The 26,180-nt window shown below is 43.0% G+C and overlaps 1 protein-coding gene across 4 annotated transcripts in view; it reads left to right on the top strand.

The window, feature by feature from the left end:
* Positions 1–26,180, top strand: part of Adamtsl1 (ADAMTS like 1) — an 880,796-nt gene that overhangs the window by 758,438 nt on the left and 96,178 nt on the right. For all 4 annotated transcript variants that reach the window (XM_040757202.1, XM_040757201.1, XM_040757200.1 and 1 more), the window contains 3 exons: positions 6,107–6,286; positions 10,624–10,777; positions 11,560–12,685. In XM_040757202.1, coding sequence (XP_040613136.1) covers positions 6,107–6,286; positions 10,624–10,777; positions 11,560–12,685 — 1,460 coding nt within the window. The remainder of the gene's footprint in view (positions 1–6,106; positions 6,287–10,623; positions 10,778–11,559; positions 12,686–26,180) is intronic.

Here is a 26,180-nt window from a genome sequence, read left to right as displayed (position 1 = left end):
TACCCAGTGAACTCTTGGGGCCAGTTTAATTCTGCTTCCTGCAATTCCTCTTCATCCTTTTCCTTTCTCAGCTTTCTCCCAGAGTTTTGATCCAAGTTCTCACACAATCGTCAACCAAACAACTGCACACAGAATTGCCTTGCGTAACTCTCACTAGTACTCCCCAATCTGGTATCAATGACTCCTTATACAAACCCTCTATTGAACCTTTAAAATGCCACGTTCTGGGTGGAGAGATGGCTCGGCCATTAAAGGCTAGGCTCACAACCAAAAAATAAAATGCCATGTGTTGAAAGCCATCAAATAAGGATGGCAGGAGTGATATTTAGGCAAATCTGACCAAGAAGCCTTTTCTCCAAGAAACACTGCTATGTGACAGACATTTCCTGGGTCAACGTGAGCAGTCTCCTTATCCCAGGTAGGGAACCAGCAATAGACAAAAGTACTAATACCGCTAAAGTCTGAGCTGGTGAAACAATGAGTTTGGTTGGAGTTACTTGTAGGAATGTGGGTGCCCACAACCTTTCCATAAAGGTACAGCTGCACTCTTTCATGTAGTCTCTCCTTGTAAACCTGTCACGTTTTCAGTGAAGTTTTCCCCTTCACTGGATGACAGATCCCAGTTATATAATAATCACTTACATTCATCTAAATCCCCAGCACCTAACACAGTGTCCAGTGGTGTACCCAAGTGTTTGGTACAAGAATGAATGAGAAAAGAAATGGGTGAAGTGAGTTATTAGCATAATAAGCAGCTCATACCATGTTAAGCCTGGAAAGTTGATCTTAGAAACAGAAAATAAATGTCATTTTGCATTGGGGGCAGTAATATGATTTGAAGTACCAAGGAAATGAACTCAACTCTAAATTAAACTACCAAATGAAACATTAAAAAAATCAATGCAGGCAGAATTTATTGACATGCTAATCATGGGGAAATATTTCAAAGTACAGGTCACATGAGCATATTTCTGCATAGAAATATAGCTTTTAAGTGGTCTCTTTATTGTGTATTTCTTAAATTTCATATAAAAATAATGAAGCCACAACCTTGCCATGAATCATATATGGCAGTTAATATATACAACATAAATGCTATCTTTATTATTTGTTTTTATTGCATACATTTTAAAATACCCTTTACCAGAGATTTACCTTTTCATACCAGAATGTGATTTAAATGATGATTCATCAAGACAAATATTTTTCATTTCATTTTATTAAATTTCCCTTGCTTTCTCTCATCTATAAACATTTCCTTTTTGCATGCTGCCTCTCACTTATGGAGCTGAAGCCTCACTGAGTCATCTCAACATGGTCACAAAGTTACCACAGAATTTGAAGTCTTTCCTTTTGCAAATTTTCATCTTTCATGATTTTCAGAGATTGATAAAGATACTTTTTCATCCATGAAAACATACTGAAGAAATGTATTAAGCAAAGATGATGCAAGCTTTAGAAGAAGATGGATGGATGACAGATAGATAGATGAGAGATAGAAAATAGATGATATAGATAGATGAGAGATAGAAGATAGATAGATAGATAGATAGATAGATAGATAGATAGATAGATAGATAGATAGATAGATGAAAGGGGGGATAGATAGGAGCTAGTCCTCTCCCATGCCTGGAATGTCAGAATGCCCAGCAAAGCCAAATCCCATTGCTGACTGGGGACACAGCTTCCTGTAATGATCAAACAGTCTGATAAAACAAGAATCTGTCACAGCTGGATGCTTGCTTTACATCTTTGAAACATCTGCATTTGGGGCTTGTTTTATTCATCCAGTCACCAATTCAGGAAACATTTATTAAGTGCTCATTCATTGCCAGACACTACACTTTGCACTGGGGAGTCCACAGATGGATTCTCTCTTCCTCAGAAGATTCCTAATCCTAGATGTGTTCAGGCAGGCAGAGGAAATAGCAGACACATGAACTATGAGCCTTTATGGAGGAGATAAGGTACCCATCCTAAGAGCGGCCTGTCAGCTGGGCTCTATAGGATATCTTAGAAGTTTATCAATTAGCAAGGGACTGTAGGCATAGTAAACAACATGACCAAATACCTGGGCAGAAAAAGTGTCTGCACCCAGAGAGGGATGATTGTCGATTCCAACTGGCGCCCTAGCACATGGTAGAGTCTCAAAGAATGTACCAGAAAGATTGACACAGTCTAGTGTATGAGGCCTTGTAGTCACCAAAGGCACCGTTAGGCACAGTGGAGGGGTGTACCATGAGTGACAATAAATCCTCTAGAGCAGTGGTTTTCAACTTCATAATACTGAGACTCTTGAATATACTTCATGTTGTGGTGACCCCAACCATAAAATTATTTTTGTTTCTACTTCATAACTGTAATTTTGCTACTGTTATGAATCATAATGTAAATATCTGTTTTCCAGTGGTTTCAGGTGACCTCTGTGAAAGGATTGTTTGACACCCCCAAGGGGTCACAGCCCACAGGTTAAGAACCACTGCTCTGGTAGTTTATTGAATTGTATGTAATAAGAACTAAAATGTTTCCCTTTATTATAAAAATTCCACAAAACCACCTAGAGTCCCAAAGAAGGCAAGGGGCTAGGTCAGCAGTGCAAATCAGTAGGGCTGTGCTTTTCTAACAGATGCAAAGCACTAGGGGAAAAAAAGCTAGAAGTTGGAGACCACATATTTTTTTCTTAATCAAAGCCAAAAGACACCAGAAAAGCTTTTAGAAGGAACTGTTTGGCTCCATGACAGTTAGGAAGTGTTCTGAAGGCCACCATATACAGGCTGGCTATTCATTGTCTAGGACCTATGTTCAGATATTGGCTGTCAACTCCGGAATCCGAAAAACTTAGGCAGAACATGTTTCTAGGGTCTTCAAAATATAATGAAAGTATTTCAGGGTGCTGGTCCCCAAATGCAGACCATGGACTAAGTCCTGCAAATCAAGGAGAGTCACGTGGTGGGAGCTAAGAATTGTATTGCAAATCAACCCTCCATGGAGGACATAAAAAGCCTAGAACTCTTGGCCTTAAGGAGAGGTGGGGGCTAGTCCTCTGAGTTCTGCAAACAGAGAGGAAGTGCTGCCATCACCGGAAGACAGGCTGAGCTCAGGCCTATTCTGTAGCTGTGCCCACTGCTCAGGATGACTTGTTGAACATCAAACTGACTGGAAACGAACCAGCTCCAGCATCTGTGTGGCCTCGATTGTGCAGGTTCATCTCTCTGGGCCTTCACTTCTTTTATCTGTCACGTGAGAAAAAGATTTACTTAATAGGGTGTTTGCCAAAGGTGGTGCATTCCAACTATAATTTTGAAAAAAATACACATACAAGTGCATACACATACATACATACATACATACACACAAAACACACACTTACTATGGGACTCAATAGCATTATTTTCATTTGAATTTTTAAATTTTTCAATATAAAATAAAAAGTTGTTCACCATTGTTCTGGACCGTTTGAAAGGCTCTATGTTTAAAACCCTTCTAGGTGAAATCTACAGCCCTTCTAATATCACACAATGACTTCATGGTCTCAGAGCATTCACAGTGCAAACAAACCATACTTGGGCCAACAGAGGACTCCCTGGGCCCCTGCTTTGGCTCTGCCACACAGTAGGATTAACTAGCAGAGAATGACTTATGACATCATGTTCTTTTTTAAAAAGGTACTAGGAGCTAGTGCATACATTCAGAATTTCTCATGGAATAGTCTAAAATTGGACTTGGGATTAGTACTGTTTAAAAGCTCAGGCTAAGACTTTAATTGGGATCTTGCTCTGGACTCCTCTCCATTTCTCAGTCCATGTGATCTCCATTGAAAGAAGTAGGAAGAGAGTACAATAGGATAAAATAGGTAATGCTTATTATATAACAGTATAAAGTGGCCTAGGGTAAGAGTGGTACAATGGCTGGAGGGACCACTGCTGAGAAAAACACTCTCACAGTGTCAGAGTGGACAATGGCCATAAACCATTGTATCAACCTATAGTTTTAGGCGGGAGCCCAGCAAGATGCTCAGTCAGTAAAGGCACTTACTGCATAAGCCTTGTGGCCTAAGTTTGATCCCAAGAAGCCTCTTAAAGGTGGAAGGAAAGAACTGATTCTATACAGTTGCCCTCTGAACTGCCATATATGAAGCAAAGTATGCATACCTACATGTGCATGCATACACACGCGCACACGCACACACACACACACACACACAGCTGCATTACACAACACAAGTACATAAATACTGCTTTTTTAAGTTTCTAAAATAGACAGATTTCCTGAAGGTTGTTTTACTGCCCAGTGATTGACAAGCCCATTGGGCTGTCTTGACTTCTTTTTCTTTTTCCTTTTTTTTAATTATTGTGTGTGTATGGATGTTTTGCCTGCATCTTTGTCTATGTACCCCCTGTGTGCAATGCCCAAAGAAGTCAAAAGAGAATGCCAGATACCTTGGGATTGGAGTTACAGACAGTTGTGAACTACCATGTAGGCACTGGGAATCAAATCCCAGGTCTTCTGGAAGATCAACCAGTGTTTGACACTCCTGGGTCACCTTTCCAGTCCTTGGTTTGATTCTTATAAGAGAAAGCAACGGTCTAAACCTGTTCCTTACTTCTCACTGTATAATAATCTTATAAAGCTTGGGGTCCCTGGAACCAGGTTTAGATAGTCATCCATTAATAGCTTTCCTGGCAGGACTCAGGTCCCGTTTCTCTGACTAATGACATGAGTCCTACAGTTCTTGTCCCTAGTTGATTGGGGGTGGGAGTGGGGGTACGATTCAACCCTAGTGTCTTATTGGCTACCTACCTCTCAAGACCACTGCCAAGGAGAGTGGAGCCATGCCTTCAATGCAAACTCATAGCTTTTGAACCTAGACTTAATGTCCCAACAAACCCAAGGACAGCAAGTGAAAGGCTAGAGGCTATTTCTAAGAAGCCAGAAAGTTCCCTGAAATGTTTGGGATGCACTGCACCAAGCTAGTTAAGCCATGGTTTGGTATACATTATGTAGGGTTATATCTGGCTGGAATAACAGAAATCTCAAAGTGACAATGGCTTCAAAAAGTAGAAAGGTATTTCCCATAAGGAGAAGCAGTCAGGCCTTCTCAGTCGAGAATAAAGCCTGGTCTGTCTTTTTATATACCACATGGAAGCCACAGTTTTCATACAGCATTCCCATTTCTGCTAGCAAGGAATGGGGAGGGAATGTTGATTTCTCTTTAGATGAGGTCTTTGAAATTGTGCACACGCATCTGTTTATGGCCCATGGGTCATCATTTAGTCCAGTGGCTGTGTCTGCCTTCAAAGAAGTTTGCCAAATATAGCCTATACAGAAAAACCATGTACCATGATAAAAACTGAGGGCCCTTAAAAGGGAAGGGACAAATACTTGGAAAACGCCAACCATCTCTGACCCAGGAGGCCTCGTTCCTGCCTCAAGCAGCCAGATTATAACTATTAAGTTCCATGTAAACAAAGTGTTTTACTGCGGTCCCTCTGAAAACCACTGACATGAGGCTGTTTTTCTTGCATACCAGATTTCAGTGCCTCTGGCTCCCGGTGCCCTTAGAAATCACCAGCCCAGAGGAGTTCTTCAGAAAGTTGGCCCCTGAATCTCACATTGCCCAGTGTGGTTGAGTGAGTGCACCCACTTGGAGGGAGAGGACAGTCCTCTCTACAAATTAATTTTAGGGTTAGTTCTGATGGCAGGAGGGTGCGCTTGCTCGTTCTGGAAGAAGCACAGGTTATTTTCATTGGATCATAAATATGTTGAGCACTTTATGATACTCACCTCTTAAACCAGTTCTCTTGAGTGGCTACACAGTTCAGGGGCAAATTTCTAATATTCCAGGGCTCCTGAATTCCTGGATGCTCAAGTAAAATACCTGAGATTATGAGTGAGGGGTTACAAAACCTTTACTACAAAATTCACTTCAAAGACAAGAAGCAAAACCCTTTGGCCTGACTTCTGGCGCGCATATATATATATATATATATATATATATATATATATATATATATATATATATATATGGTTTTTTTCTTCTTTACTCAACCAAGAATAAGCTGGTGGTCAAAATCCTTGCCTGTGTTGACCCTTTTTGCTTCCCCAGTGTTCCAGGACCTGTGGGGGAGGAGTTCAGAAGCGTGATGTTCTCTGCAAACAGCGTATGGCTGATGGCAGCTTCCTGGAGCTTCCGGAGACCTTTTGTTCAGCCTCCAAACCAACCTCCCAGCAAGTGTGCAAGAAAGATGACTGCCCCAGTGAGTGGCTTCTCTCTGACTGGTCAGAGGTAGGTCTGCTCCTCAGGAGAAGAGAATCCAAGTTATGGGAGGGGAGAGAAGTCACCCCAAACACATGCATAGAAAAGAGAGTGAAAAGCTCTCCTAACAGTGTGGAATGACATTTGCAAGCATTTCTACTACAGAATGCACAATGACCAGACTATGGGGATCTAGTTTATTAAGGGAACCTGGGCTATGCAGCCAGTCCTCACCCAACAATTGAAAATCAGAAACCTGCGATTATAAAACAGATCCCCCTTGAACAAGCCCAGGACACAGAATTCTTCACTTTCTTTTTCCACCTAACCCCATCCTCCTGACACTCCCACTCCCATGTCCTCCTCCCAGATGTTTCCAGTCTCTGCTCAGGAAGGGCAAGACCTCCCTAGTTCTTCTCTTCCAAGTTACAATAAAGGATGTGATTTATTAGGAAAAGGAGGCCAAGGAAATCCTGCCTCTTTACTGTTAGTTTCCTGACTCTAAAACTTGAACAACTTCCCAGCAAGAGAACTTGATTTCTCCCGGTTGCCTGCACTTGGGAAAGTGTTCACAGCTCCAGATGGTACCTGGAGTTAGGGATCCCAAACGTATACCTCCAACCAACCTGCTTCCCTAAATAATCCCTGGTATGAATTCATTTACACCTGGCTTCAAAGACTCAGCTCGACTGTTTTTGGCCCCGAGAATTTCTTTGAGTTGCCTTTAACTACCCAGCTCACAACTCCAAAGACCTGTGTGCCTTCCGTGGAGAGAGAAGTCTTAAAACCATTGCTGTACAAGCAAATTCAGCCACTGGCAACAAGGTTGCTGCATCCAAACCACATTCAAGACCTTTCCTTTTTCTTGAATAGAAGCTTTCAGATTGACTTTACTGACCCATGGGCTTTTTAGTTCTTAATATGCAATTCACAGTTTGGAGCTGCTGATGGTTGAAATGTGTGTCACAGAGAGGCTGAATTCCAGAAGGAAAAGGCAAGCTGTGGAAATTAAGCCTCCTGACCTCTCAGCATGGGATTTTTGTTTCCTACATTATCAGTCTATTTTAGAGTCCCTCTGATAGTGCTTGCTAAGGGCATTGAGGTTGCAAAGGAATCTAAATTATCATTATCATTATAATTTACCAGTACAATTGCCTCTGGCTGTGTCTCATCCCAGATGTTTCAGAACAGAAAGGACAATGGTTGTTTTTGTATGTTAGAAACAATTTGTATTTCAGCAGGATACAAGAATGGAAGGGTGGAGCAAGAATGTGTGCATATTTAAACATGTGTGTACTCAGACATGTTGCTTGGTGGTTTTGTGGCATTACACAAGAAAAAGAAATCATAGTAAGAAAACCTACACAGAAAAGAGTCCCGTTGTCTGTGCCAGATGGCTGTGACAAAGACAGCCTCCTGGTGAAGCATCTATCGGGTGATGGGCTCATGGACGGACTGTGGAGGGAGAACTGTAGATGTATAATTGCCACCCCTTCCATCCTCCTGACATTTGTGGCCTTTGGAGGATGTAGGACACAAAAGCGTCATAAAAGGCGATATTCTGCGTGCAAATTTGAAAGAAGGACACTTTTTGTTTAAGCACCAAAGGAAGGAGCCCACTGAACTGGACCACATTAAGCAAGTAGACCTTTGGAACAGGATCTTGTGAGTTGAGAGTTTAGACACAAAGACAAGCAAACCTGGCTCCAAACCCTCTGTCTCATACCAACAGCATAACACAGGGCTCATTGTTTAATGTTTCTAACCCTTAGTGCGATTGTCTGCAAAATGGAGATATCGGTGCCCGTCATGTAGGCAGACTCATGGTTAAATGAGACGTGAAGCTCCTGTGTCTGGTTAAACTCAACCCTTGTCATGATGGTGGCTCTCTGCCTTCCTGCTTTGCTTTCAGGAGAAAAGAGAAATTAGGTAAACACTGCAACACCACCTTGAGTGGATGGACCAAGGGCCATAGTCTAGGTCCCCCTCAGGCTTTGCTGGTCTCCCTGGGAAGAAAAAGTCTTATCTAGGAAACTAGGAGGGGCTAACTCTTATCTAAAGTTCTGAGCTATCAAGATTGATGAATGGAAATTACAAACACTAAGGAGAGACTGGGAATGGTGAGATATAATCTCCCGATCATAGGAGTCCCTTGGGGCTTCCTGGCTTCTAGCCTAGCTTCAGGGGAATTAGGTGGAGAGTGACAAAAATAGGAAACTGTAGTCATCTTCCGGCTTCTAATTGTGTGGTGGACAAATACAAGTGTGCACATACACGGTTTTTAAATCTAAAACAAAATGAGAGCTGTGTGGTTGAAGTAGGGGTGGGATGACAGATCTCCAGGGGTAGGTGTCCCCATCACCTGAGAAGCTGCCCCTGCATCATCTCCTCACCATGGTTATCAGACATGGCTTGAGAGGCTCAACTTCAGCTTAGCTTCCCCACTTCAAAGATGTGAGAGAGGCGGTAACTACGCTCCTAAAGTCTCAGCTGACCTTTGCCTGCAGTCTAGCTAACAGTCTGTTTTCCTACTTGACCAAACTAAAGTAGCCATGTTTTAAAGCTCTCAGGCTCTTTGCCCCATCCCACCTGACCCTTGGATCTGGTACTGTCATTTACAGCCTAACAGATGTCAGATAGGATCTGGATTCCATAGCCATCAGGAGACACAAGCAGGGGTTTGATCTCAACGTGCACGGGTCCTTGACATCTTGAATTTCTCTTGGGGTGGCAGATGTCACAGTCTGTCCCACAGATCAGTGTCATTTCAACCTACTCCCGTATAAAACTTCAAAGTATGAGATAGTCTTTTGTTGTTTTTACTGTCATTTTTCCAGTGGCATGCTGCCATGACCTAGGTTCAGGCCCTCATCATCTCTAGGCAGGCTGTGGGGCCCTCATCATCTCTAGGCAGGCTGTGGGGCCCTCATCATCTCTAGGCAGGCTGTGGCGGCCCTTCCATTGTGTCCCGTCTCCCCTCCCTGCTGCTCTGCATGGTGTTGCCAGATTCACCTTCTCAAACGCCTCTTTTGTCATGTCACTTCTCAGTTCATGGCTTCCCATTGCTCTGTGGACCAATTCCAAACCTGTCTGAAAATGAAAGGACTCCAAAGTCAGGCCCAGCGTTCCCCTCACACTCCTAATCACACTCAACTCAAGCCCTGGGCAGCAAAACCGGCTTGGTTTTGCCCCCAGCCTGCATTGGACTTGTGCACGGAATTCTTCTCCTTTTTCTGTGTTGTGCCTCTCCCACCAGACTCCCCCATCCTCAAGGCAGAGGTCAGCAAGTCCCCTGTACGTCACCAGCTTTGAGCAACTATTAGTGGTGGTTTTATAGTATCTCAGAAGCTGCCTTCTACTGTTACAATTTGACTAAATTCCTTAACTACTGTTTCTTCTATAAACGACTTCATTGACACATAATTGAACTATTATAAAATTCAATTTAGTGTATTGTTCTTAAGTTTTGTCTGTGTTATAGTTCAAATAAGGACCGTGTTTCCTTATATGATCAGATAACATTTCATTAGTATAACTAGTCAATACTTTGTTTATCCATTCCACAATTAGTAGGCAGTGAGTTGTTTCTACTTCTTGGTTACTAGAAGTAGTCTAGTGTTGTTAAACAATGCCAGTGCAGTTGTGAACATTTTCACTTAAGTCTTTGTGTGGATGTATACCTTTTCTCTAGGGTAGATATGTACTAGTCTAATTACTGGGTCCTGTAGTACGTTTTCTTTTCATCAAAACTAATAAACTCTTTTTCCTGGGAGCGGTTGCTAGGGATCATATAATTTTACAGCAATGTATGGGGGGACAGGGTTCTCATTTTTTTCCACACCCTCACCAATACTTACTTTTGTTTTTCTTTCTGATATGGTCATTCCAGTGTTTGTGCATTTCCCTAAACTCTTTATACATTTGACTTTTGCCTCCACGTTTGAGTGGCTACTCCTGGAGGCTAAACACTTAGAGTGGGAGGCATATCATTTATTGGGTTAGCATTGTCTTGTCTTGTAATCTCTCATTTAACTCGGAGACTTGGAAAATAGAAACAGTGCAAAGAGCTTCAAGCTTCCCAACTACTGAAATACCTGGCTGAGATTTGGACACGGGACTCTGTATTTCTGTGACTCCAAAGCCTAGGTCATATGTCACTAAGAGCGAGTCAAGTGCTCATAGGAACCCTTAGAGTGTTGGAGGGCAAAGTGAGGCTGCAAGGCAGATCCACATTGCTGTAACTACTTGTCTTTCAACGACTGATACTTTCCCCGGCATATCATCGTGAATTGAAGGGACCACACAGAACAACCATGAGACCCTAGTTCGTGGGACTTTCATACATGTATCCTTCCTTCCTCCACCAGTGCTCTGTGAGCTGTGGGGAGGGCACCCAAACTCGAAGTGCCATTTGCCGGAGGGTGCTGAAAACCGGGGTCTCCACTGCTGTCAATTCCACACTGTGCCCTCCCCTCCCCTTCTCTTCCTCCATCAGACCCTGCATGCTGGCTACCTGTGCAAGTGAGTATGGCAGAGCTGTGGGCGTGGGCATGCGGACCTTCCCCGAGTCCCACAGTAGTGAGGCATTGTGGGGCGGGCGGCAGAGCATAAAGGCTGCTGTGGTTCGGGTGCCCAGCTGGAGATGGAAAGGGAATGAATCTTAATCACTCAAGTGTCCAGCCTGAGTTCTCTTCTCCCCTGGAAAAAAGCAGCTCTGGAGGGTAGAGCGAAGGTCCCCTGCTGGCATACGGAGATCTGGAAGCTGGAGGTTGCTCATTCCTAATGAAGTCTAATGTTAGCCAGCGTGGGCTTTTAAACAGCTCTGAACGCACTTGTTCTGTGTAATATTAATCCCTAGGGTTGTAACACTTCTGGGGTCCTCTCTCCGTGTACATTAGGGCCCTGGTTCTTTGCATGACCCAGAAGGTAGATACATAACACAGCAATGTGCTCCTCTCTGTCCTCTGACTCTCTTTATGATGAAGATGTCTTCTTTAAATGCGTTTAATGAGAACCGCCTTTCCCCTGGGCTTCCAGGCACCTCCACCTCTCCTGGGGCTGCCCCACACCACACCACACCTCATTAGCGCTCTAGGGTTTGAAGGTGGGATAGCCTGATGAGCCACAGCTGGTAGCCAACTCCACTCAGGTAAACAGGAGGGTAGTAAATGACAACCCTGGCCAAAATCAACAGAAGAGTTTGTCTCCGTTTGTCCCTTGCCCTCTCTAATGGCCCTATTTCACTCTGGTTTTTTCCTGCTCTTGGTTCTTTCTCCATCGGCGCGGCATCCCTCTCAAACCAGGGCCTGGAAGGCCTTCCACGAAGCACAGCCCTCATATCGCAGCTGCACGAAATATATACATCCAGACCCGCAGGCAGAGGAAGCTGCACTTTGTCGTGGGGGGATTCGCTTATCTGCTTCCCAAGACTACTGTGGTGCTCCGTTGTCCTACACGCAGATTCCGCAAGCCCCTCATCACCTGGGAGAAGGACGGCCAGCACAGCATCAGCTCCTCTCACGTCACCGTGGCCCCCTTTGGCTACCTGAAAATCCATCGTCTCAAGCCCTCAGATGCTGGCATCTACACCTGTTCTGCCGGGCCAGCCCAGGAGCAGTTTGTAATTAAGCTCATTGGAGGCAACCGTAAGCTCGCGGCCAGGCCCCTGAGCCTCTGGAGCGAGGAGGAGGAGGCCCTGCAGGTGAGGAAGGCCAATCCAAAGGAGGCCTTGCAAAGCCACAAACACCAAAATGGCATCTTCTCCAACGGTAGCAAGGCTGAGAAGCGCGGCCTCACTGCAGACCCTGGGAATCGCTATGATGACATTGTGTCTCGGCTGCTGGAGCAGGGCGGCTGGCCAGGAGAGCTCCTGGCCTCGTGGGAGGTGCAGGACTCCGCAGAAAGAAATGCATCCTCCGAGGAGGATCCCAGTGCTGAGCAGGCCCTCTTGCATCTCCCCTTCACCATGGTGGCTGAGCAGAAGCGCCTGGATGACATCCTCAGGAACCTGTCCCAGCAGCCCGAGGAGCTTCGCGACCTCTACAGCAAGCACCTGGTGGCCCAGCTGGCCCAGGACATCTTCCGCAGCCACCTGGAGAATCAAGACATGCTTCACAAGCCCTCTGAGCAGAGGTTTCCTCCCGTGGCCATCCCACCTCATAAACATGTCTCTAGCTTCAGCAGCTCGCTAAGGAGCTCATCTGGGGAGGCTGGGGGCGGCTCCCGCAGGCCTCACCGCAAGCCCACCATCTTGCGAAAGATCTCAGCGGCACAGCAGCTCTCAGCCTCCGAGGTGGTCACCCACCTGGGGCAGACTGTGGCTTTAGCCAGCGGGACTCTGAGTGTGCTTCTACACTGTGAAGCCGTGGGCAACCCAAGGCCTGCCATCCACTGGACCAGGAACGGAGAAGCGGTTCAGTTCAGTGACAGGTGAGCCTCGGAGAACCCTGATCTAAGAAGGGTTGGAAACAGGAAATGGGGGGGGGGGGACGGGGGCAGTAATCACCCCCTGGCTTGCAGACATGTTTCTGGTAGATAGTACTGGAGAAAAACAAAGCATTTGATGTCCTTACCACCATCTTTATAACTAATTAGCACTGCTTTCTCACCCTACCCCGGTAGGAGCCCAAAGATGAGCAAGGTGCCCTCTGAATAGCTTTGAATGCTGGGTAGAAGGACACCATTTAAGCCACAGCTTTACTGTGTTTCTGCCTCATGGCCTGAGCCATTGGGAAGCTCGAACATGAGCACCATTTCTACATTTATGTAGCCTCTAGGGCCAGAGAGAGGGCAGCTAGCTAGCTCCCAAATTACTCCCTAGGCAACACAATTCTCTGACTGGGATGAACTAGACTATTAGTTCTAGGAAGTTTTTACCCTCACTTAGACCTGTGATTGTGTATCCTAATGTCTCACGGCGCCTCTGTTTTTGGTGTGTTATTGTTGGGATGACAGCATGTATTATTACTGGGCTCCTTGGACCAGAGCCATTCATAAAACTAAAATCAACAGTGGTAGCAGAAATAACAACAGTCACATTTTTAGCACTACCTGTGTATCGAGAACAGTGGCACATTTTCAGAGTGTTCGCTTCAGTTTTATAATGGTTCTAGTGTAGTGTGGGGTACTGACAAGTTGTCAGGCAGTCTCCAAGGTCACTGTAACCTCTTTCACTCATTTACAAATGACCACAGCAGCTCAAAATCCAAATGCTGACAAGGCTAGGGGAAAGCCTTGAGCATGGCGACTTCAGTATTGCCTGCCCAAATCGGGGTTCAGTGGTCACACGAGTTTGAAAAGTGCTCTGTTAAAGCTAAACAGATGTGTTTACTGCTGCATTTTATGTGTATTTTTTAATATAGCACTTGATTTTTTTATTATCAAGGTAATAAAATGGCTATAAAGCAATTCAGATGATACCCAAATCTATAAAGTAAAAAAGTGGAATTTTCCTTCATCCTCAGTCTCACTCCCCAGAGACTACCACTCGTAATGACTTGGGATACATCCTTTTAGAGTTTTGTGTATTTTATAGTGTTATATAAAGCCATCTACACACTTAGGATTTGGGTTTTTAATGGGATGTTAGTCTTGCTCAGACTCTTTGGGTTTTTATTTCACGTATTTATAATAGTGGGTAGAGATCCATGCTGTGTTGTCTTATAACAGCTGATTACTGTTCCTAAATGCACTTAACTATTCCCCAACTGGAAATTATTTGGGATTTTTTACTTTTTTAACTCTTTTAAGCATCCCAATGTGTGTTCTCATTTTCCAAGAGGACAATGCCGCGTGCGGTGCTTTCAGAATACTCTTTAGATCACAGAGAGAGAGAGAGAGACAGGGGGGAGGGAGGGAGAGAGGGAGAGGGAGATAGAAAGGGAGGAAGGGAGGAAGAAAGGAAGGAAGGCAATGAAAGAGAAAAGAAAAGAAAAAAGGTCTAGCCTAGTGTGCTCAGAAACACCAGCAATTCCTGAACTAGCAGTTAGGAAACCCTACCTGTTAATTCACCTTACTAGGTGTTGAGGGTCTAACTCCAGCAACTTTAAGATTGGAACAGTTTAATGGAATCTTATTAGAAGAAGCAATGTGGTAACCAGGTGCTCAGGATACTAAATCTGGACCTAAGCCAGCAGAGAGCAAGACTTGACTGTCAGTCACCCAGAACAGTGACTGAAAGACACAGTAGCAATGAGAGGGATGTACCAGAGGCTGTGGATAAACATGGGGTTTATTTATCTGTTAGATGTACCAGAGGCTGTGGATAAGCATGGAGTTTATTTATCTTAGATGTACCAGAGGCTGCTGACAAACATGGGGTTTATTTATCTGTTAGATGTACCAGAGGCTGTGGATAAACATGGGGTTTATTTATCTTAGATGTACCAGAGGCTGCGGATAAACATGGGGTTTATTTATCTGTCAGATGTACCAGAGGCTGCGGATAAACATGGGGTTTATTTATTTGTTAGATGTACCAGAGGCTGTGGATAAACATGGGGGTTTATTTATTTGTTAGATGTGTTTGCCTGCATGTTTATACGTACATTTCATGCAGTTTTTGCCACCATGAAGATTTTCTTCCGTAGACTTAGCCTTGAAATTCCTTTGCAATGAAAATTAATTGCATGCAATTGAGAAAAAAAACCCTGCAGCTCTGTTTCTAATGTTTGACATTATAATGTTTGCAATTTACTCTGCTGGCCACTAACAAATATGGCTGTAACTTAGTTTTCTATTGGGTTTTCCAAATTCTCATTGAGAGGGGAGAATAATCGTATCTGCTCAGAGCATGTGTGAGTCATGAGACTGCCATGGGGACCGCTTTGCAGCAGACTGTTGGTGACCCCTTCGATGTTGGGTGTCATTGCTTGTCTTCACTTTATCGTCATGGTTCAGAAATGCCCATTCACTTTCAGACAGAGGCTTGCTGTAATGTCCAGGGCTAGAGTTAGTTCAGTTAGTCTGTTTTTGCTTAGCACCCAAATCCACCTTCCTAGGAGTCTGCAAGATCCAGCTGCCTGTAGGACTTTCCAACTTACTAAAGTGTATAATAAATATCCTAGACTATCAAGACTAGGTCAAGGCAGAAAGAGAGGCAAAACCTGACATGAGAGAAATTAGTTTTACCAAAGAATGAGTAGAAATTCAGATACTATTGACCCGTGTTATGTGTGAAATTTACTCTAGGAGATAAATTCACATCACTCTTAGAAGCACATGGCAACTTCTCAGGCAGTAGTTTCCAAGGTGTCCTGAGCATATTTGTGGCAGCCTGGTTCATTGCACCCCCATCTTCCTCTTCCTTTATTTTACCAGCCCCACCACAGCAGATCCTGTGCCAGATACGAGAATGACCGAAAAGAAGACTCATTTCCTATTGATGGAACTCAGTCTAGCTAGGAAGTCAAAGCATAAAGCGGTATTGGTCATGAGAACAGAGCATATGCCCAACTATTCCCATATAATATCACTGGGAATATTGTGATGAATGAAATAGGAGTACGTGTTTCTTGCAGTTGATTTGCATTTAGTTCTGTTCCAATAACACATATCCGAGGGAGCTTTCCTGGTTGTGCCATCTGAAACAGCTCCTCCCCCCAATTGTTCTCTAGCCCTTTAATTCTGGTATTTGACTTACAGGATTTTAGGATTGTTTGATGCGTCAGATCAATTCACTTGTTAACTGTCTCTCCACGGTGGTGCAGCCTTTCCTTTCTGCTCTAATTCTGGTGCTCAGATGGCTACTGACACTAAAGAGATAGCAAATAATAGGGAATAGGCCAGGGAGAAGAGAGAAGGGAAGGAAGGTATACACAGAAAAGTAAACATGAAATGATGGTAATAAGTGTTCAGGCATGAAATTAAATATGTGACGAGGAAAAGCCTTGGTGACCACTCTGGGCATAACCTCTAAGGTGATGTCTGTAAGCCCAAATCCAAATGATGATCACTTCTCAGAATATGGTACCAAGACAAAGACCTTCTGGACAAAAGGGAAGTTATGCAAAAGCTGGGGGGGGGGAAGAGTCTGTGTGTGTTATAGAACCCAAAGGAAACTCATCTGGCTGCATGTGGGATGGAATTAGGCTATAGAACTAAGCAGAGTCCCAGGAAGCTTTGGTGTCTAAGGATCAGGAGGACATTTAGGGGAATAGAAGGCAAGAAAGCAAGTGACACAATCTAATTCCCAATTTGACAGATTCACATATACTCTTTTGTAGCATGGGAATTATAGCAAAGTAGGAGTGGCTTGTTACCACTTGAGGGTAAGCTCCAAATACCGTTGCACAATACACAGCACTTCTTTTTTATTTTTATTTTTAAATTTAAATTTAAATTAGAAACAAGGTTGCTTCTAATTTAATCCCAGGTCCCTCTCCCTTTCCCTCCCCTCCTCCCACACCCTCCTATCAACTCCTCCAATAACCCCTCATTTCCCCAGGAAGGGTGAGACCCTCCATGGGGCTGTCCATAGTCTCTCGTTTCATCCAGGGCAGGGCCTAGACCCTCCCCCAAGAGTCCAGGGTGAGAGTGTATCTCTTATTGTGGGATGGGCACCCAAAATCCATTTGTATGCCTTGGATAAATACTGATCTACTGCCCAAGGCCCAATAGATTGCCTAGGCCTCCTCACTGACACCCACATTCAGGGGGTCTTGATCAGTCCCATGCTGGATTCCCAGCCATCAGTCTGGGATTCAAGAGCTAACCCTTGTCAGGTCAGCTGTTTATGGGGGTTAAATCAGCCCAGTCTTAACCCCTTTGCTCATCAGTCCTCCCTCTCTGTCACTGGATTCCTTGAGTTCAGCTCAGTGTTTAGCTGTGGGAGATTGCTTGTTTCCATCAGCCATTGAATGAAGGTTCTGTTTCCTAGACTCTCTGGCTGTGGGATTGTAGGCTGGCACTCCCCAGATCTATGTCTAAAATCCATATATGAGAGAGTACATACCATGTTTGTCATTTTGTGACTGGGTTACCTCATTCAGGATGGTTTCTTCTAGTGCCATCCATTTGCCTGCAAATTTCAGGATTCCATTGGTTTTTTTTTCTGCTGAATAGTACTCCATTGTGTAAATGTACCACATTTTTTTATCCACTCTTTGGTTGAGGGGCATCTAGGTTACTTCCAAGTTCTGGCTATTACAAATAATGCTACTATGAACATAGTGGAACAGATGTCCTTGTTGTATGAATGTGCATCTTTTAGATATATGCCTAAGAGTGGAATTGCTGGGTCTTGTGGTAGGCTTATTCTCATTTTCTGAGGAATCTCCATACTGATTTCCGAAGTGACTGTACGAGTTGGCACTCCCACCAACAGTGGAAGAGTGTTCCCCCTTTCTCCACAACCTCTACCGCATAAACTGTCGTTGGTGTTTTTGATTTTAGCTTTTCTGACAGAAGATGGTATCTCAGAGTTGTTTTGATTTGCATTTCCCGGATGGCTAAGGATGTTGAGCACTTTCTCAAGTGCCTCTCAGCCATTTTAGAGTCCTCTATTGAGAATTCTCTATGTAGTTCTGCAGCCCACTTTTTAATTGGATCTTTTGGTGTTTTAGAGACTTGCTTCTTGAGTCCTTTGTAAATTTTGGAGATCAGCCCTCTGTCAGATGTGGGGTTGGTGAATATGTTTTCACATTCACACAGCACTTCTTATCTCTAACATCTGCCCATTCCTCTGGCCTCACCCCTCACTAGATCCCAGGTCATAGCACTGAAATTTGCCTGTGAGCAAAACCCAGTTACTTGCAGCTTATGAATTTGCGTGGGACTTTCCTACCACTGTGTCTGGCTAATTCTTTTTCTCAGAAGAAGCCTTACACCAAAGGCTGGGTCAAATGGCCCCATGCAGGCCCCCCTTCTGAAGTCTTTCTTACCCCCATCCACCATCGTCCATCAGAATTTTCTGTTTTTCTAGATTGTGAAAGGTAGACGTTTTAAAAGTATGTCTTATTTTCTCCAGATTTCTAAGAGCACATCATACATGGAAAGGTGAAATGAATGAGCAGTAGAATCTCTAGTCAATGCCAGTATGTAGACAGGAGGTTCCTAATTGTTGGGAGGCCTTGGTCTCCGTAACTTTTGTTCAGAATAGGCAGAGTAGGAGAGTGACACCTACTCCTAAACCAGTGACTCTCAACCTTCTTTAATACAGTTCCTTGTGTTGTGGTGACCCCAACCATAAAATTACTTCATTGCTACTTCACAACTGTGAAATTGCTGATATGCAGGAGATTTGATATATGACCCCTATGGGAGTCTCCATCCACAGGTTGAGAACCACTATATTCTAAACAGAAGTGTTCCACATAGCTCACATGTTCTTTCCTCGAGACATTTCAGAAGGTCCTAAGATTCTGTGGGATAGGGAGTATGACTTGAAAGCATTCATATAATCAAATAAAACCGAGGAACAGATACCTTCTGGCCTCCTACCTGCCATCACATCCAGACCCACAGAGAAACTGTCATGCTCATTATCATCACAGCTAATATTTAGAGCTCTTGCATTGAGTTTCAGGCACTCATGTATCCTCACAATAACCCTTTAACATTACTAGCCCAACTTCACAGATGTTGAAATTGTAGTAGAGAGATATCACACGAACTTGCTCAAAACTCAGTTGGAGTTTGAAGCCAGAGCAGTCTGAGTCCTTTTCTGACTTACATTTGTCTCTACTGACTTTTCTTTTTGTTTGGTTTGGTTTGGTGCATGGGCTTGCTGTTATTTTTAAGGAAGCCATCACAGTTAACTAAACTTGATGCAAACTAGCACTCAGTACTGTAGCCAGATGGCTTCCAGTTTATAAGACTTTTACATTTCACCTGTATCCATCAGTCTTAGGGGTGGCTTTACCTTCACCTATATGGAGTCAGCTTCTAATATGCACAGCGTTGTCACACAATCGGTACTCCATAAGCATTACCTTTGTTACATCTATATGCCTCCTTTGTATGTCTACAGAGTTATGTACCTGTATTCAGAGACCAATACCAGAAGCAAGAAGAAGGTAAATTGTTTACTGTTTGCCAAGCATCCTTTGTAAATCATCACATTTTGAGTTGAAATCCAGGTCATGGCCACCTATAGTTCGTACTTGGATAGGGCATAGCACGCACCACACCTCTAGCTGAACACCCTACCGTATGGCCCTCCTCCTCATGTGATAGCAAGAATTTATCTAATACAAACAGTTTGGTGTTCCTCCATGTGAATGTGACCCTAGAATCAGTACTTGTAAAGACCATGGTGACTTCCTTATGGGAAGGAGTAACCCCATTCTCTAAAATTGAGATGGAGTTACCAAATTCATATAAAGTTTGATCTTTGCCTTCAAAAAAAATACCTAAATTTTACTGATCAAACCATAGCTTCATTTTTGCTCCGTTTAACAATTTTTATAACAAAAGTGATCCAGTAGCACATACTTCTTGTAGTTCAGCCAATAAAGGGCTTGGAAGATCTAAGCGTGACTTCCCCTGAATTTATAGAATTTTTCAAGAGAATTGCAGGTGAACAAGAGGAAGCTATATACTTAGGAAAAATCCTTATTTGCTTCCTTAGGGGTGGGAGAGAGCACCTAGGGTGATGTTCTACCTATCCAGTGATTTGAAGAAAGAGAATGCTAAGGCAAATCTAACCTTTAATCCCCAAGCCTGTCCTTTCCAGGGTGTCCACCCTATTCTCCCACTCCTGTCAAATACATCTACAGGAGGCAGTAGGAGACAGTCAGGCTGGAATCGGAGCAAAACTGTAGTCTTGTCACTTAATATATCAAACTTATATTTTAAAACCTGTTTTCTTACTAGTTAATTAAAATGATAAATAAAACCAGACACTAGCTTCCATTTTATCTTTCAGAGCAGCAAAGATGTAAACAGGTTAGCTTTTAATCACTGTGACAAAAATACCCGAGATGGACAACTTTAAAACAGCAAAGATTTGGTTTGGCTCATGGTCTTAGAAATCTCAACGTTCACTTGTCCCTGTTGTTTTTGGGCCTTGATGTATCATGACAGAAGCACATGGCAGAGAAAGTTATTCAGTTTATGGCAGCCAAGAAACAAAGGAAGGACTCAAGTCCCAGTAGCCCTCCAAGTGCACATCACTGTGACCTAATTTCTCACACCAGACTCCATCTCTGAAAGAGTCCAATACCTCCACACAGTGCCCAAGGATAGTGACCAATTTTTAGCACATTGACCTTGGGAGATACTTTTCCAAACCATGATGGATGCCCATTTTTTAGTATCCATAATCATTATCATTTAGACCTATAGCCATTGTGTTTTCAGTCTCTGCTGAGATGACCCTCATCTTTGGAGCTAGGGATGTGCTATAGATGTCCCATTAGAGCTGAGCACTCCACTCCACATTTTTATATTGACAAGTTCACCAGAGAAATCTGTAGGCTCTCAGCAGCATTTTGGCCAGAAAACTTTGGACAATGTTCCAAAGCAGTGTTGAGCAGGAGATGAATTAAGGAGTATTTGGGAAGCTCTGACTTGGGAAACACAGAGAATCCACAGATGGAAACTTCTCAGAATGGAGGAGAGAATCCCATGAAAAATTCCTCCAAGGTCAATTTCAGAACCATAGTTGTGAATAATGCTATATGTAAAAATCATAAGTCCATGAAATGTACTTTCCAAGTTTGTAGATAATATAAAAACTGGAGGCAGCGAAGGTGGAGGGGAGAAAATAAACCAGTTTCAATTTGGTTTGGCTTATTTCCTTTACAAAACTAAAGGAAATGGAGATGACAAATGTTTTTCCCAGTTGAAGAGTGTAATAGCAAGCCAGAGAAGTAGGCACCATCCCAATAAATACTTACACTTCAGCAAAAGAGAAGCACTGAGGGAGCGTGCAGAGGTTACAGAATGATGCTAGTGTAGTAAGCAGGCAGAGCACATCCGGGGACACTGGCAAGAAGAGCAGCGTAGAACCACCTCTCGTTCTACCCTCAAAGGCTAGGGAAAGGGTATCTTCAGGTCCCGCCTGTATTTAGTTTATTCTTGTTAGAAGGACAGTCCTTAGTGAATTGCAGGATTCTGAAAAATGTGGGGTATTGTTTTGATAAATGAGGGAGTCACTAAGACACATCCAAATTGAAAATGCATGTTGAAAAGTCAGCAAACTTTCCTTGCAAAGGGCCAAATAGTAAACATTAGGGGGTGTAAGCTGTGTTAGCTACTCAGTTTCACCCTCAGCATTTAACGGTACCCACACTGGTATACAGTGTGCCAGGGAGACTTTATTTAAATAAGCATATGCTGACTAGAGAGTTGAAGACACCCCCACGCAAGGGTCAGAAAATTCCATCAGACATATTTCATGTAAAGCTTATAGTTTGAAATGAATTGCCCAGCAAGCAGATAAAACTATCCGCATTAGCAAATTCAAGACCCCGTGAATTTGTAAAGAGAAAGAAGCCAACATCTTTGGCATGGAGCGTAAGGACGGGGTTAAGAATGTGTGGTCAGGTGGCCTTTCCCATTCCAAAAATATTTTCTGTACTTCCATCTGCACAATCGGGAGGCTTCAACATTAAGTAATTTTTAGTTGGCAATTGCATGAAAAACATCGAAGGTTTAAAAAGTTGCTTTGGCCAAGTGGTGATAGGAAACTTCACAAAATATCTGCACAAAATAAAACTCCATTGTGAGCCTCTGGGCTACTGTGATTTTGGGTTCTACCAAAGAATTCTCACTCACAAAGGTCGTCATAAAGAGATATGTTTATCTGCTTCGAACTTCTTAAAATCCAGATTTGGATCATCATATTGTACATCTTCATAAATAACTACCAGTGTTAGAGCAAATTACACCCTACCAAAACTGAGGCTAGTCCACATACCTTCCTAGTTGATTTCAGTAGATGACAGCATTTGGTCAGGTTAAAAAAAGGGTCAAAACCATTTCCTATTCCTGATCCCAGCATGCAATAGTTGAACAAATTACTTATTTCTAAGCTTTGCCTCATCTCAAAAATAATGCTAAGCCAGTAACATGGTGAGAGAATGAAATGGTTTAAAGCATGCATACCTGTGTAATAAACATTGGCTCCCATTCCCCCTTTGTGGTACATTTTACCCTAACCTCAAGAATATATAAGCAGGAAAGAAATGTTCATCTCGAGATAAAGGAGAGACCCATGCCTCATTATACATAGTACTTTTAAGCTCTTTATGCATGCTCTTAAGTTTGCCTATTTGCTCCTAAATTCACTGTTGGCCAATTCTCATTCTTTTGATAGGTGTTTTGTACTTGTCTAAAATTGCAGGATTCTGGCTGATTTTTTAAATTGTTCATTTATTGGTTAATGGTGTTAAAATGGTTATGGAATAACTGGTAGTCCTGATTCAGAGGCTCCTGAGTCAAGTTGTTGCCAACCCAACCCAGTGTGTCCTGTGGTCTTTGTCCCCTTTTCTCTACCACCCAATCTCTCACAAAGCCAGCAGTGGATGGAAGTTTCTGACCTCTCTGGTCCTGTAGGAATTTGGTCCCAAAGAAACAGAGGCTTATATTAATTATAAATTGTTTGGCCTATTGCTCAAGCTTAATACTAACAAGCTCTTACAACTTAAATTAACCAACAATTCTTATCTATGTTCAGCCACGTGTCTTGGTACCTTTTCTCAGTAAGGCAATCTCATCTTGCTTCCTCTGTGTCTGGCTGGCAGCCTTTCCTCTTCCCAGAATTCTCTCTGTCTGGTAGCCCCACCTATACTTCCTGCCTGTCTACTGGCCAATTGGCATTTTATTAAACCAATACAAGTGGCAAATCTTTACAGTATACAAGAGTATTGTGCCACATCGGCCAGTCGCATGTTCCCCACTCTTTGTGCTGAGTTTATGCTATTAAAGTTCTTTGTCTCTCATTCGTTCACTCATCTCACAACTGCTCCCCATGCTGAATATAATGCCACAAACCTGCCATCCACCACTTGGAAGGTAGGAGCAGGAGAAATACAAGTTCCAGGCAAACCTGGGCTATATGGAAGACACTAACATCATTAACACATTGCCGTACAACATCCATAATGTGTGGCCCCAGGCATGAAGGAAGATCAATAATTATGGTGATGACACAGCAGCAATAACAAAACAGTACCTTCCCTTCTGTAATGTATCATGTTCCCAGACTGTCCCTATGTAAGTCAAATACATAAATACATATAGAATCAGCACCTAGGTGTTGTAATTCTTGTTTATAGATGAGGAGAGATCATCATTGAGAAGTTAAAAGAAATGACTTGTCCAAAGCTACAGAACTAATTCCTGTTAGAGTTGACTTAGAACCCAGTCCAAAGAGTTCCAGAATATGAGTTCTAGTCTACTACCCACCATGGTTTATTGTGGTTTTGATCACCTTCAGCCAATATTCTTTGAAGTTACATTAAGCATGAATGTATTCAACATGACAACATTCTGCTGAATATAAAAGAAACTGTAAGAGAGTCCTCACCCTTGAGCTAATAATTTATAGTCTATCTGAAGAAATGAACCCCTGTAGATTGAAAAGATCTTCGTAGAACAATTTAGAACAACTGGGAGGCCTTGAAAAGGAAGAATTCCTGTGAACTGTGGTACCATAACAGAATAGAACTTGGATTCATTGGGGAGAATCTGGAAGAACATATAGAATGTGGAAGTATTTCTCTTCTACCACAAGCTAATGCCAAAGAGTCAAAGTGGCCATCTTATTGGAAAGGAGTGGTTGTTTCAAAATGGGAAGTAAGTTTGAAAAAATGTAGAAGTAATATGTGAAGGTCTTAGAAAACCAAATATGCACTTTCTGACAAAAAGTATAGACAAAGAACTGAAGCAATACTTTTTTAGCCACTCAAGAAAAGAGAAATGAGATATAGTGTGTGCAGAAATCCCAGGAGGGAGTCTTCCGCACCTGATATGACCACAGTTCTGTTCATTTTGGAGGCTTTAATTGTGCCCAATTCATGTCTCCTCATCCTTTGATTTTCAAATTCCAACTCAACCCCAGAAGAATCTTTCTAGTTTCACTTGGAAAACAATACCTTGTTCCTATGCCTACCCAGCCTGTGAAACCTGAAACCTAAATGCAAGCTGACAGAAATCAACTACTAACAAATGAAATTAAAAGAGTAGATGCCTAAATACAGAAAGTCCCCCTTCCCCAGGAATTTTTCTTCCAGTTGCCAGGCTAGAGCAATGCAAATACAAACCCATTCACCACACTTGCACCTTTCTTCCTAGTCAGTCCTCCAAAACTCCTGCTCCCCCTTGTGGCAGCCTCCCAATCCCAGTTGACCAAGTCTATAGCTAGATTATAACAATTTACAGGAATCAATTCCCCTCTTGTCCCCTCAAAAGACTATTAGGCCAATTTACCTAAAGCCCACTTATGAGCAGCTTTCTAACTACAACAAGGAAAGAAGATGAAACAATGGGTCGTGAAGATATTACAGAAGGGAAAGTGTTCAATTAAAGGAGAAAGCCTCTTTCAAATCCTGGCCCTACCTGCAAATAACTGTGTGCCCCTTGACACACAGTTTTATGGATGTAAATAATTTATATGTATACAGCAACCAATGCAGGCCTATGTGGACTTAGTTTCCTTGTTTGTTTTGGGAGGGGTTGTTTTGTTTTTTTGTTTGTTTATTTTTGTTTTTCGAGACAGGGTTTCTCTGTATTGTTTTGGAGGCTGTCCTGGAACTAGCTCTGTAGACCAGGCTGGCCTCGAACACACAGAGATCCACCTGCCTCTGCCTCCCGAGTGCTGGGATTAAAGGCATGGCCACCAACGCCGCAGTTGTGGATTTAGTTTCTTAAGATGACATTTAAAGCCTATATAAAGACAAAGACATACACACACACACACACACACACACACACACACACAATCTATGTTAATTTTTTGTATTCCATTTATGGGATAAAAGCATAAACAAATCTTCAATCTCATGATCACTATTTCTACCCATCTTCATTGTTCTTTCCCTAGTTTAGAGGTGATTTTGTGTTGTTTTACATTCAATACAGTGACTGAGCCTTAAGCAACTGCTGTCTCAAGCAGCAATTTCAACTCAGCAGCCACCAGCAGTGGTTCACCACATGGGCCTGCAGCCAGGTTGGGATTCTGTTCCTTCAGGCACCGGCTCTATCGGCTCTATCATGCCACCAAAGGGAACTTTATCTAAACCTCTAAAGAGCTCAGGATTCCAAAGGTGGAGGTAAAATCCTGCTAGCCCAGAGAGGCTGAGTAGCAAGTAGCTAATCTTCTTTCCTTACTCGTATCTGCATCTCTTGAATAAATGGCTGTCCTCCTGCCCAACCTCCGTTAAAGATGCCTCGATACACTTAGCTCCTCCCTACCGCTCCCTGTCAGCTAGTTGCTGACTCAAACTCCTGACCCCAAACTAATTTTATTTAATTAAATGCAACGCATCTTTGCATCCTTAACAAAGGCAGCAGGAACAAATGTAACACAGTTAAAATAATATTCCACAACAATTTTGTGCAGTGTAATGGATTGCCTTCCTTTCTTTTCACCACCTCTGTCTATAGAGGAATTCTTTTCCAACTTCAGCTTTAGGCTTGTGCTTGGGATTAGGCACTATGGCTTATTCAGCTGTTTCAGTCCTCAGAGCAACTCATGTAGCTATGAAAGATAAACTTTACCTAAGAAAAGAGGGAAAGGGGTCGTATCACGTTCAGAAGCCCTTCATGGGGTCTGTGAGGTCTGTGCCACTTGTATAAGATCAGATAAGCAGCTCTTCCCCACTCTCTTCCCCACTGTTTCCCTGGGGTAGACAGAACTTTTCCTGTCTCCCTCTTCTCTTCTGCCCTTTCTCTGTCACTGTGTCTCTTTACCTCTTTTCTCCCTGTCCCCTTCCCTTTCTAATAAAACTTCTCACTTAAAAAAAAAAGATCAGATAAGTGT

This window comes from Mesocricetus auratus, unplaced genomic scaffold, assembly GCF_017639785.1.
Source record: "Mesocricetus auratus isolate SY011 unplaced genomic scaffold, BCM_Maur_2.0 Super-Scaffold_100014, whole genome shotgun sequence".
NCBI classification, from domain to species: domain Eukaryota; kingdom Metazoa; phylum Chordata; class Mammalia; order Rodentia; family Cricetidae; genus Mesocricetus; species Mesocricetus auratus.
This window is presented reverse-complemented; position numbering and strand designations above follow the sequence as displayed.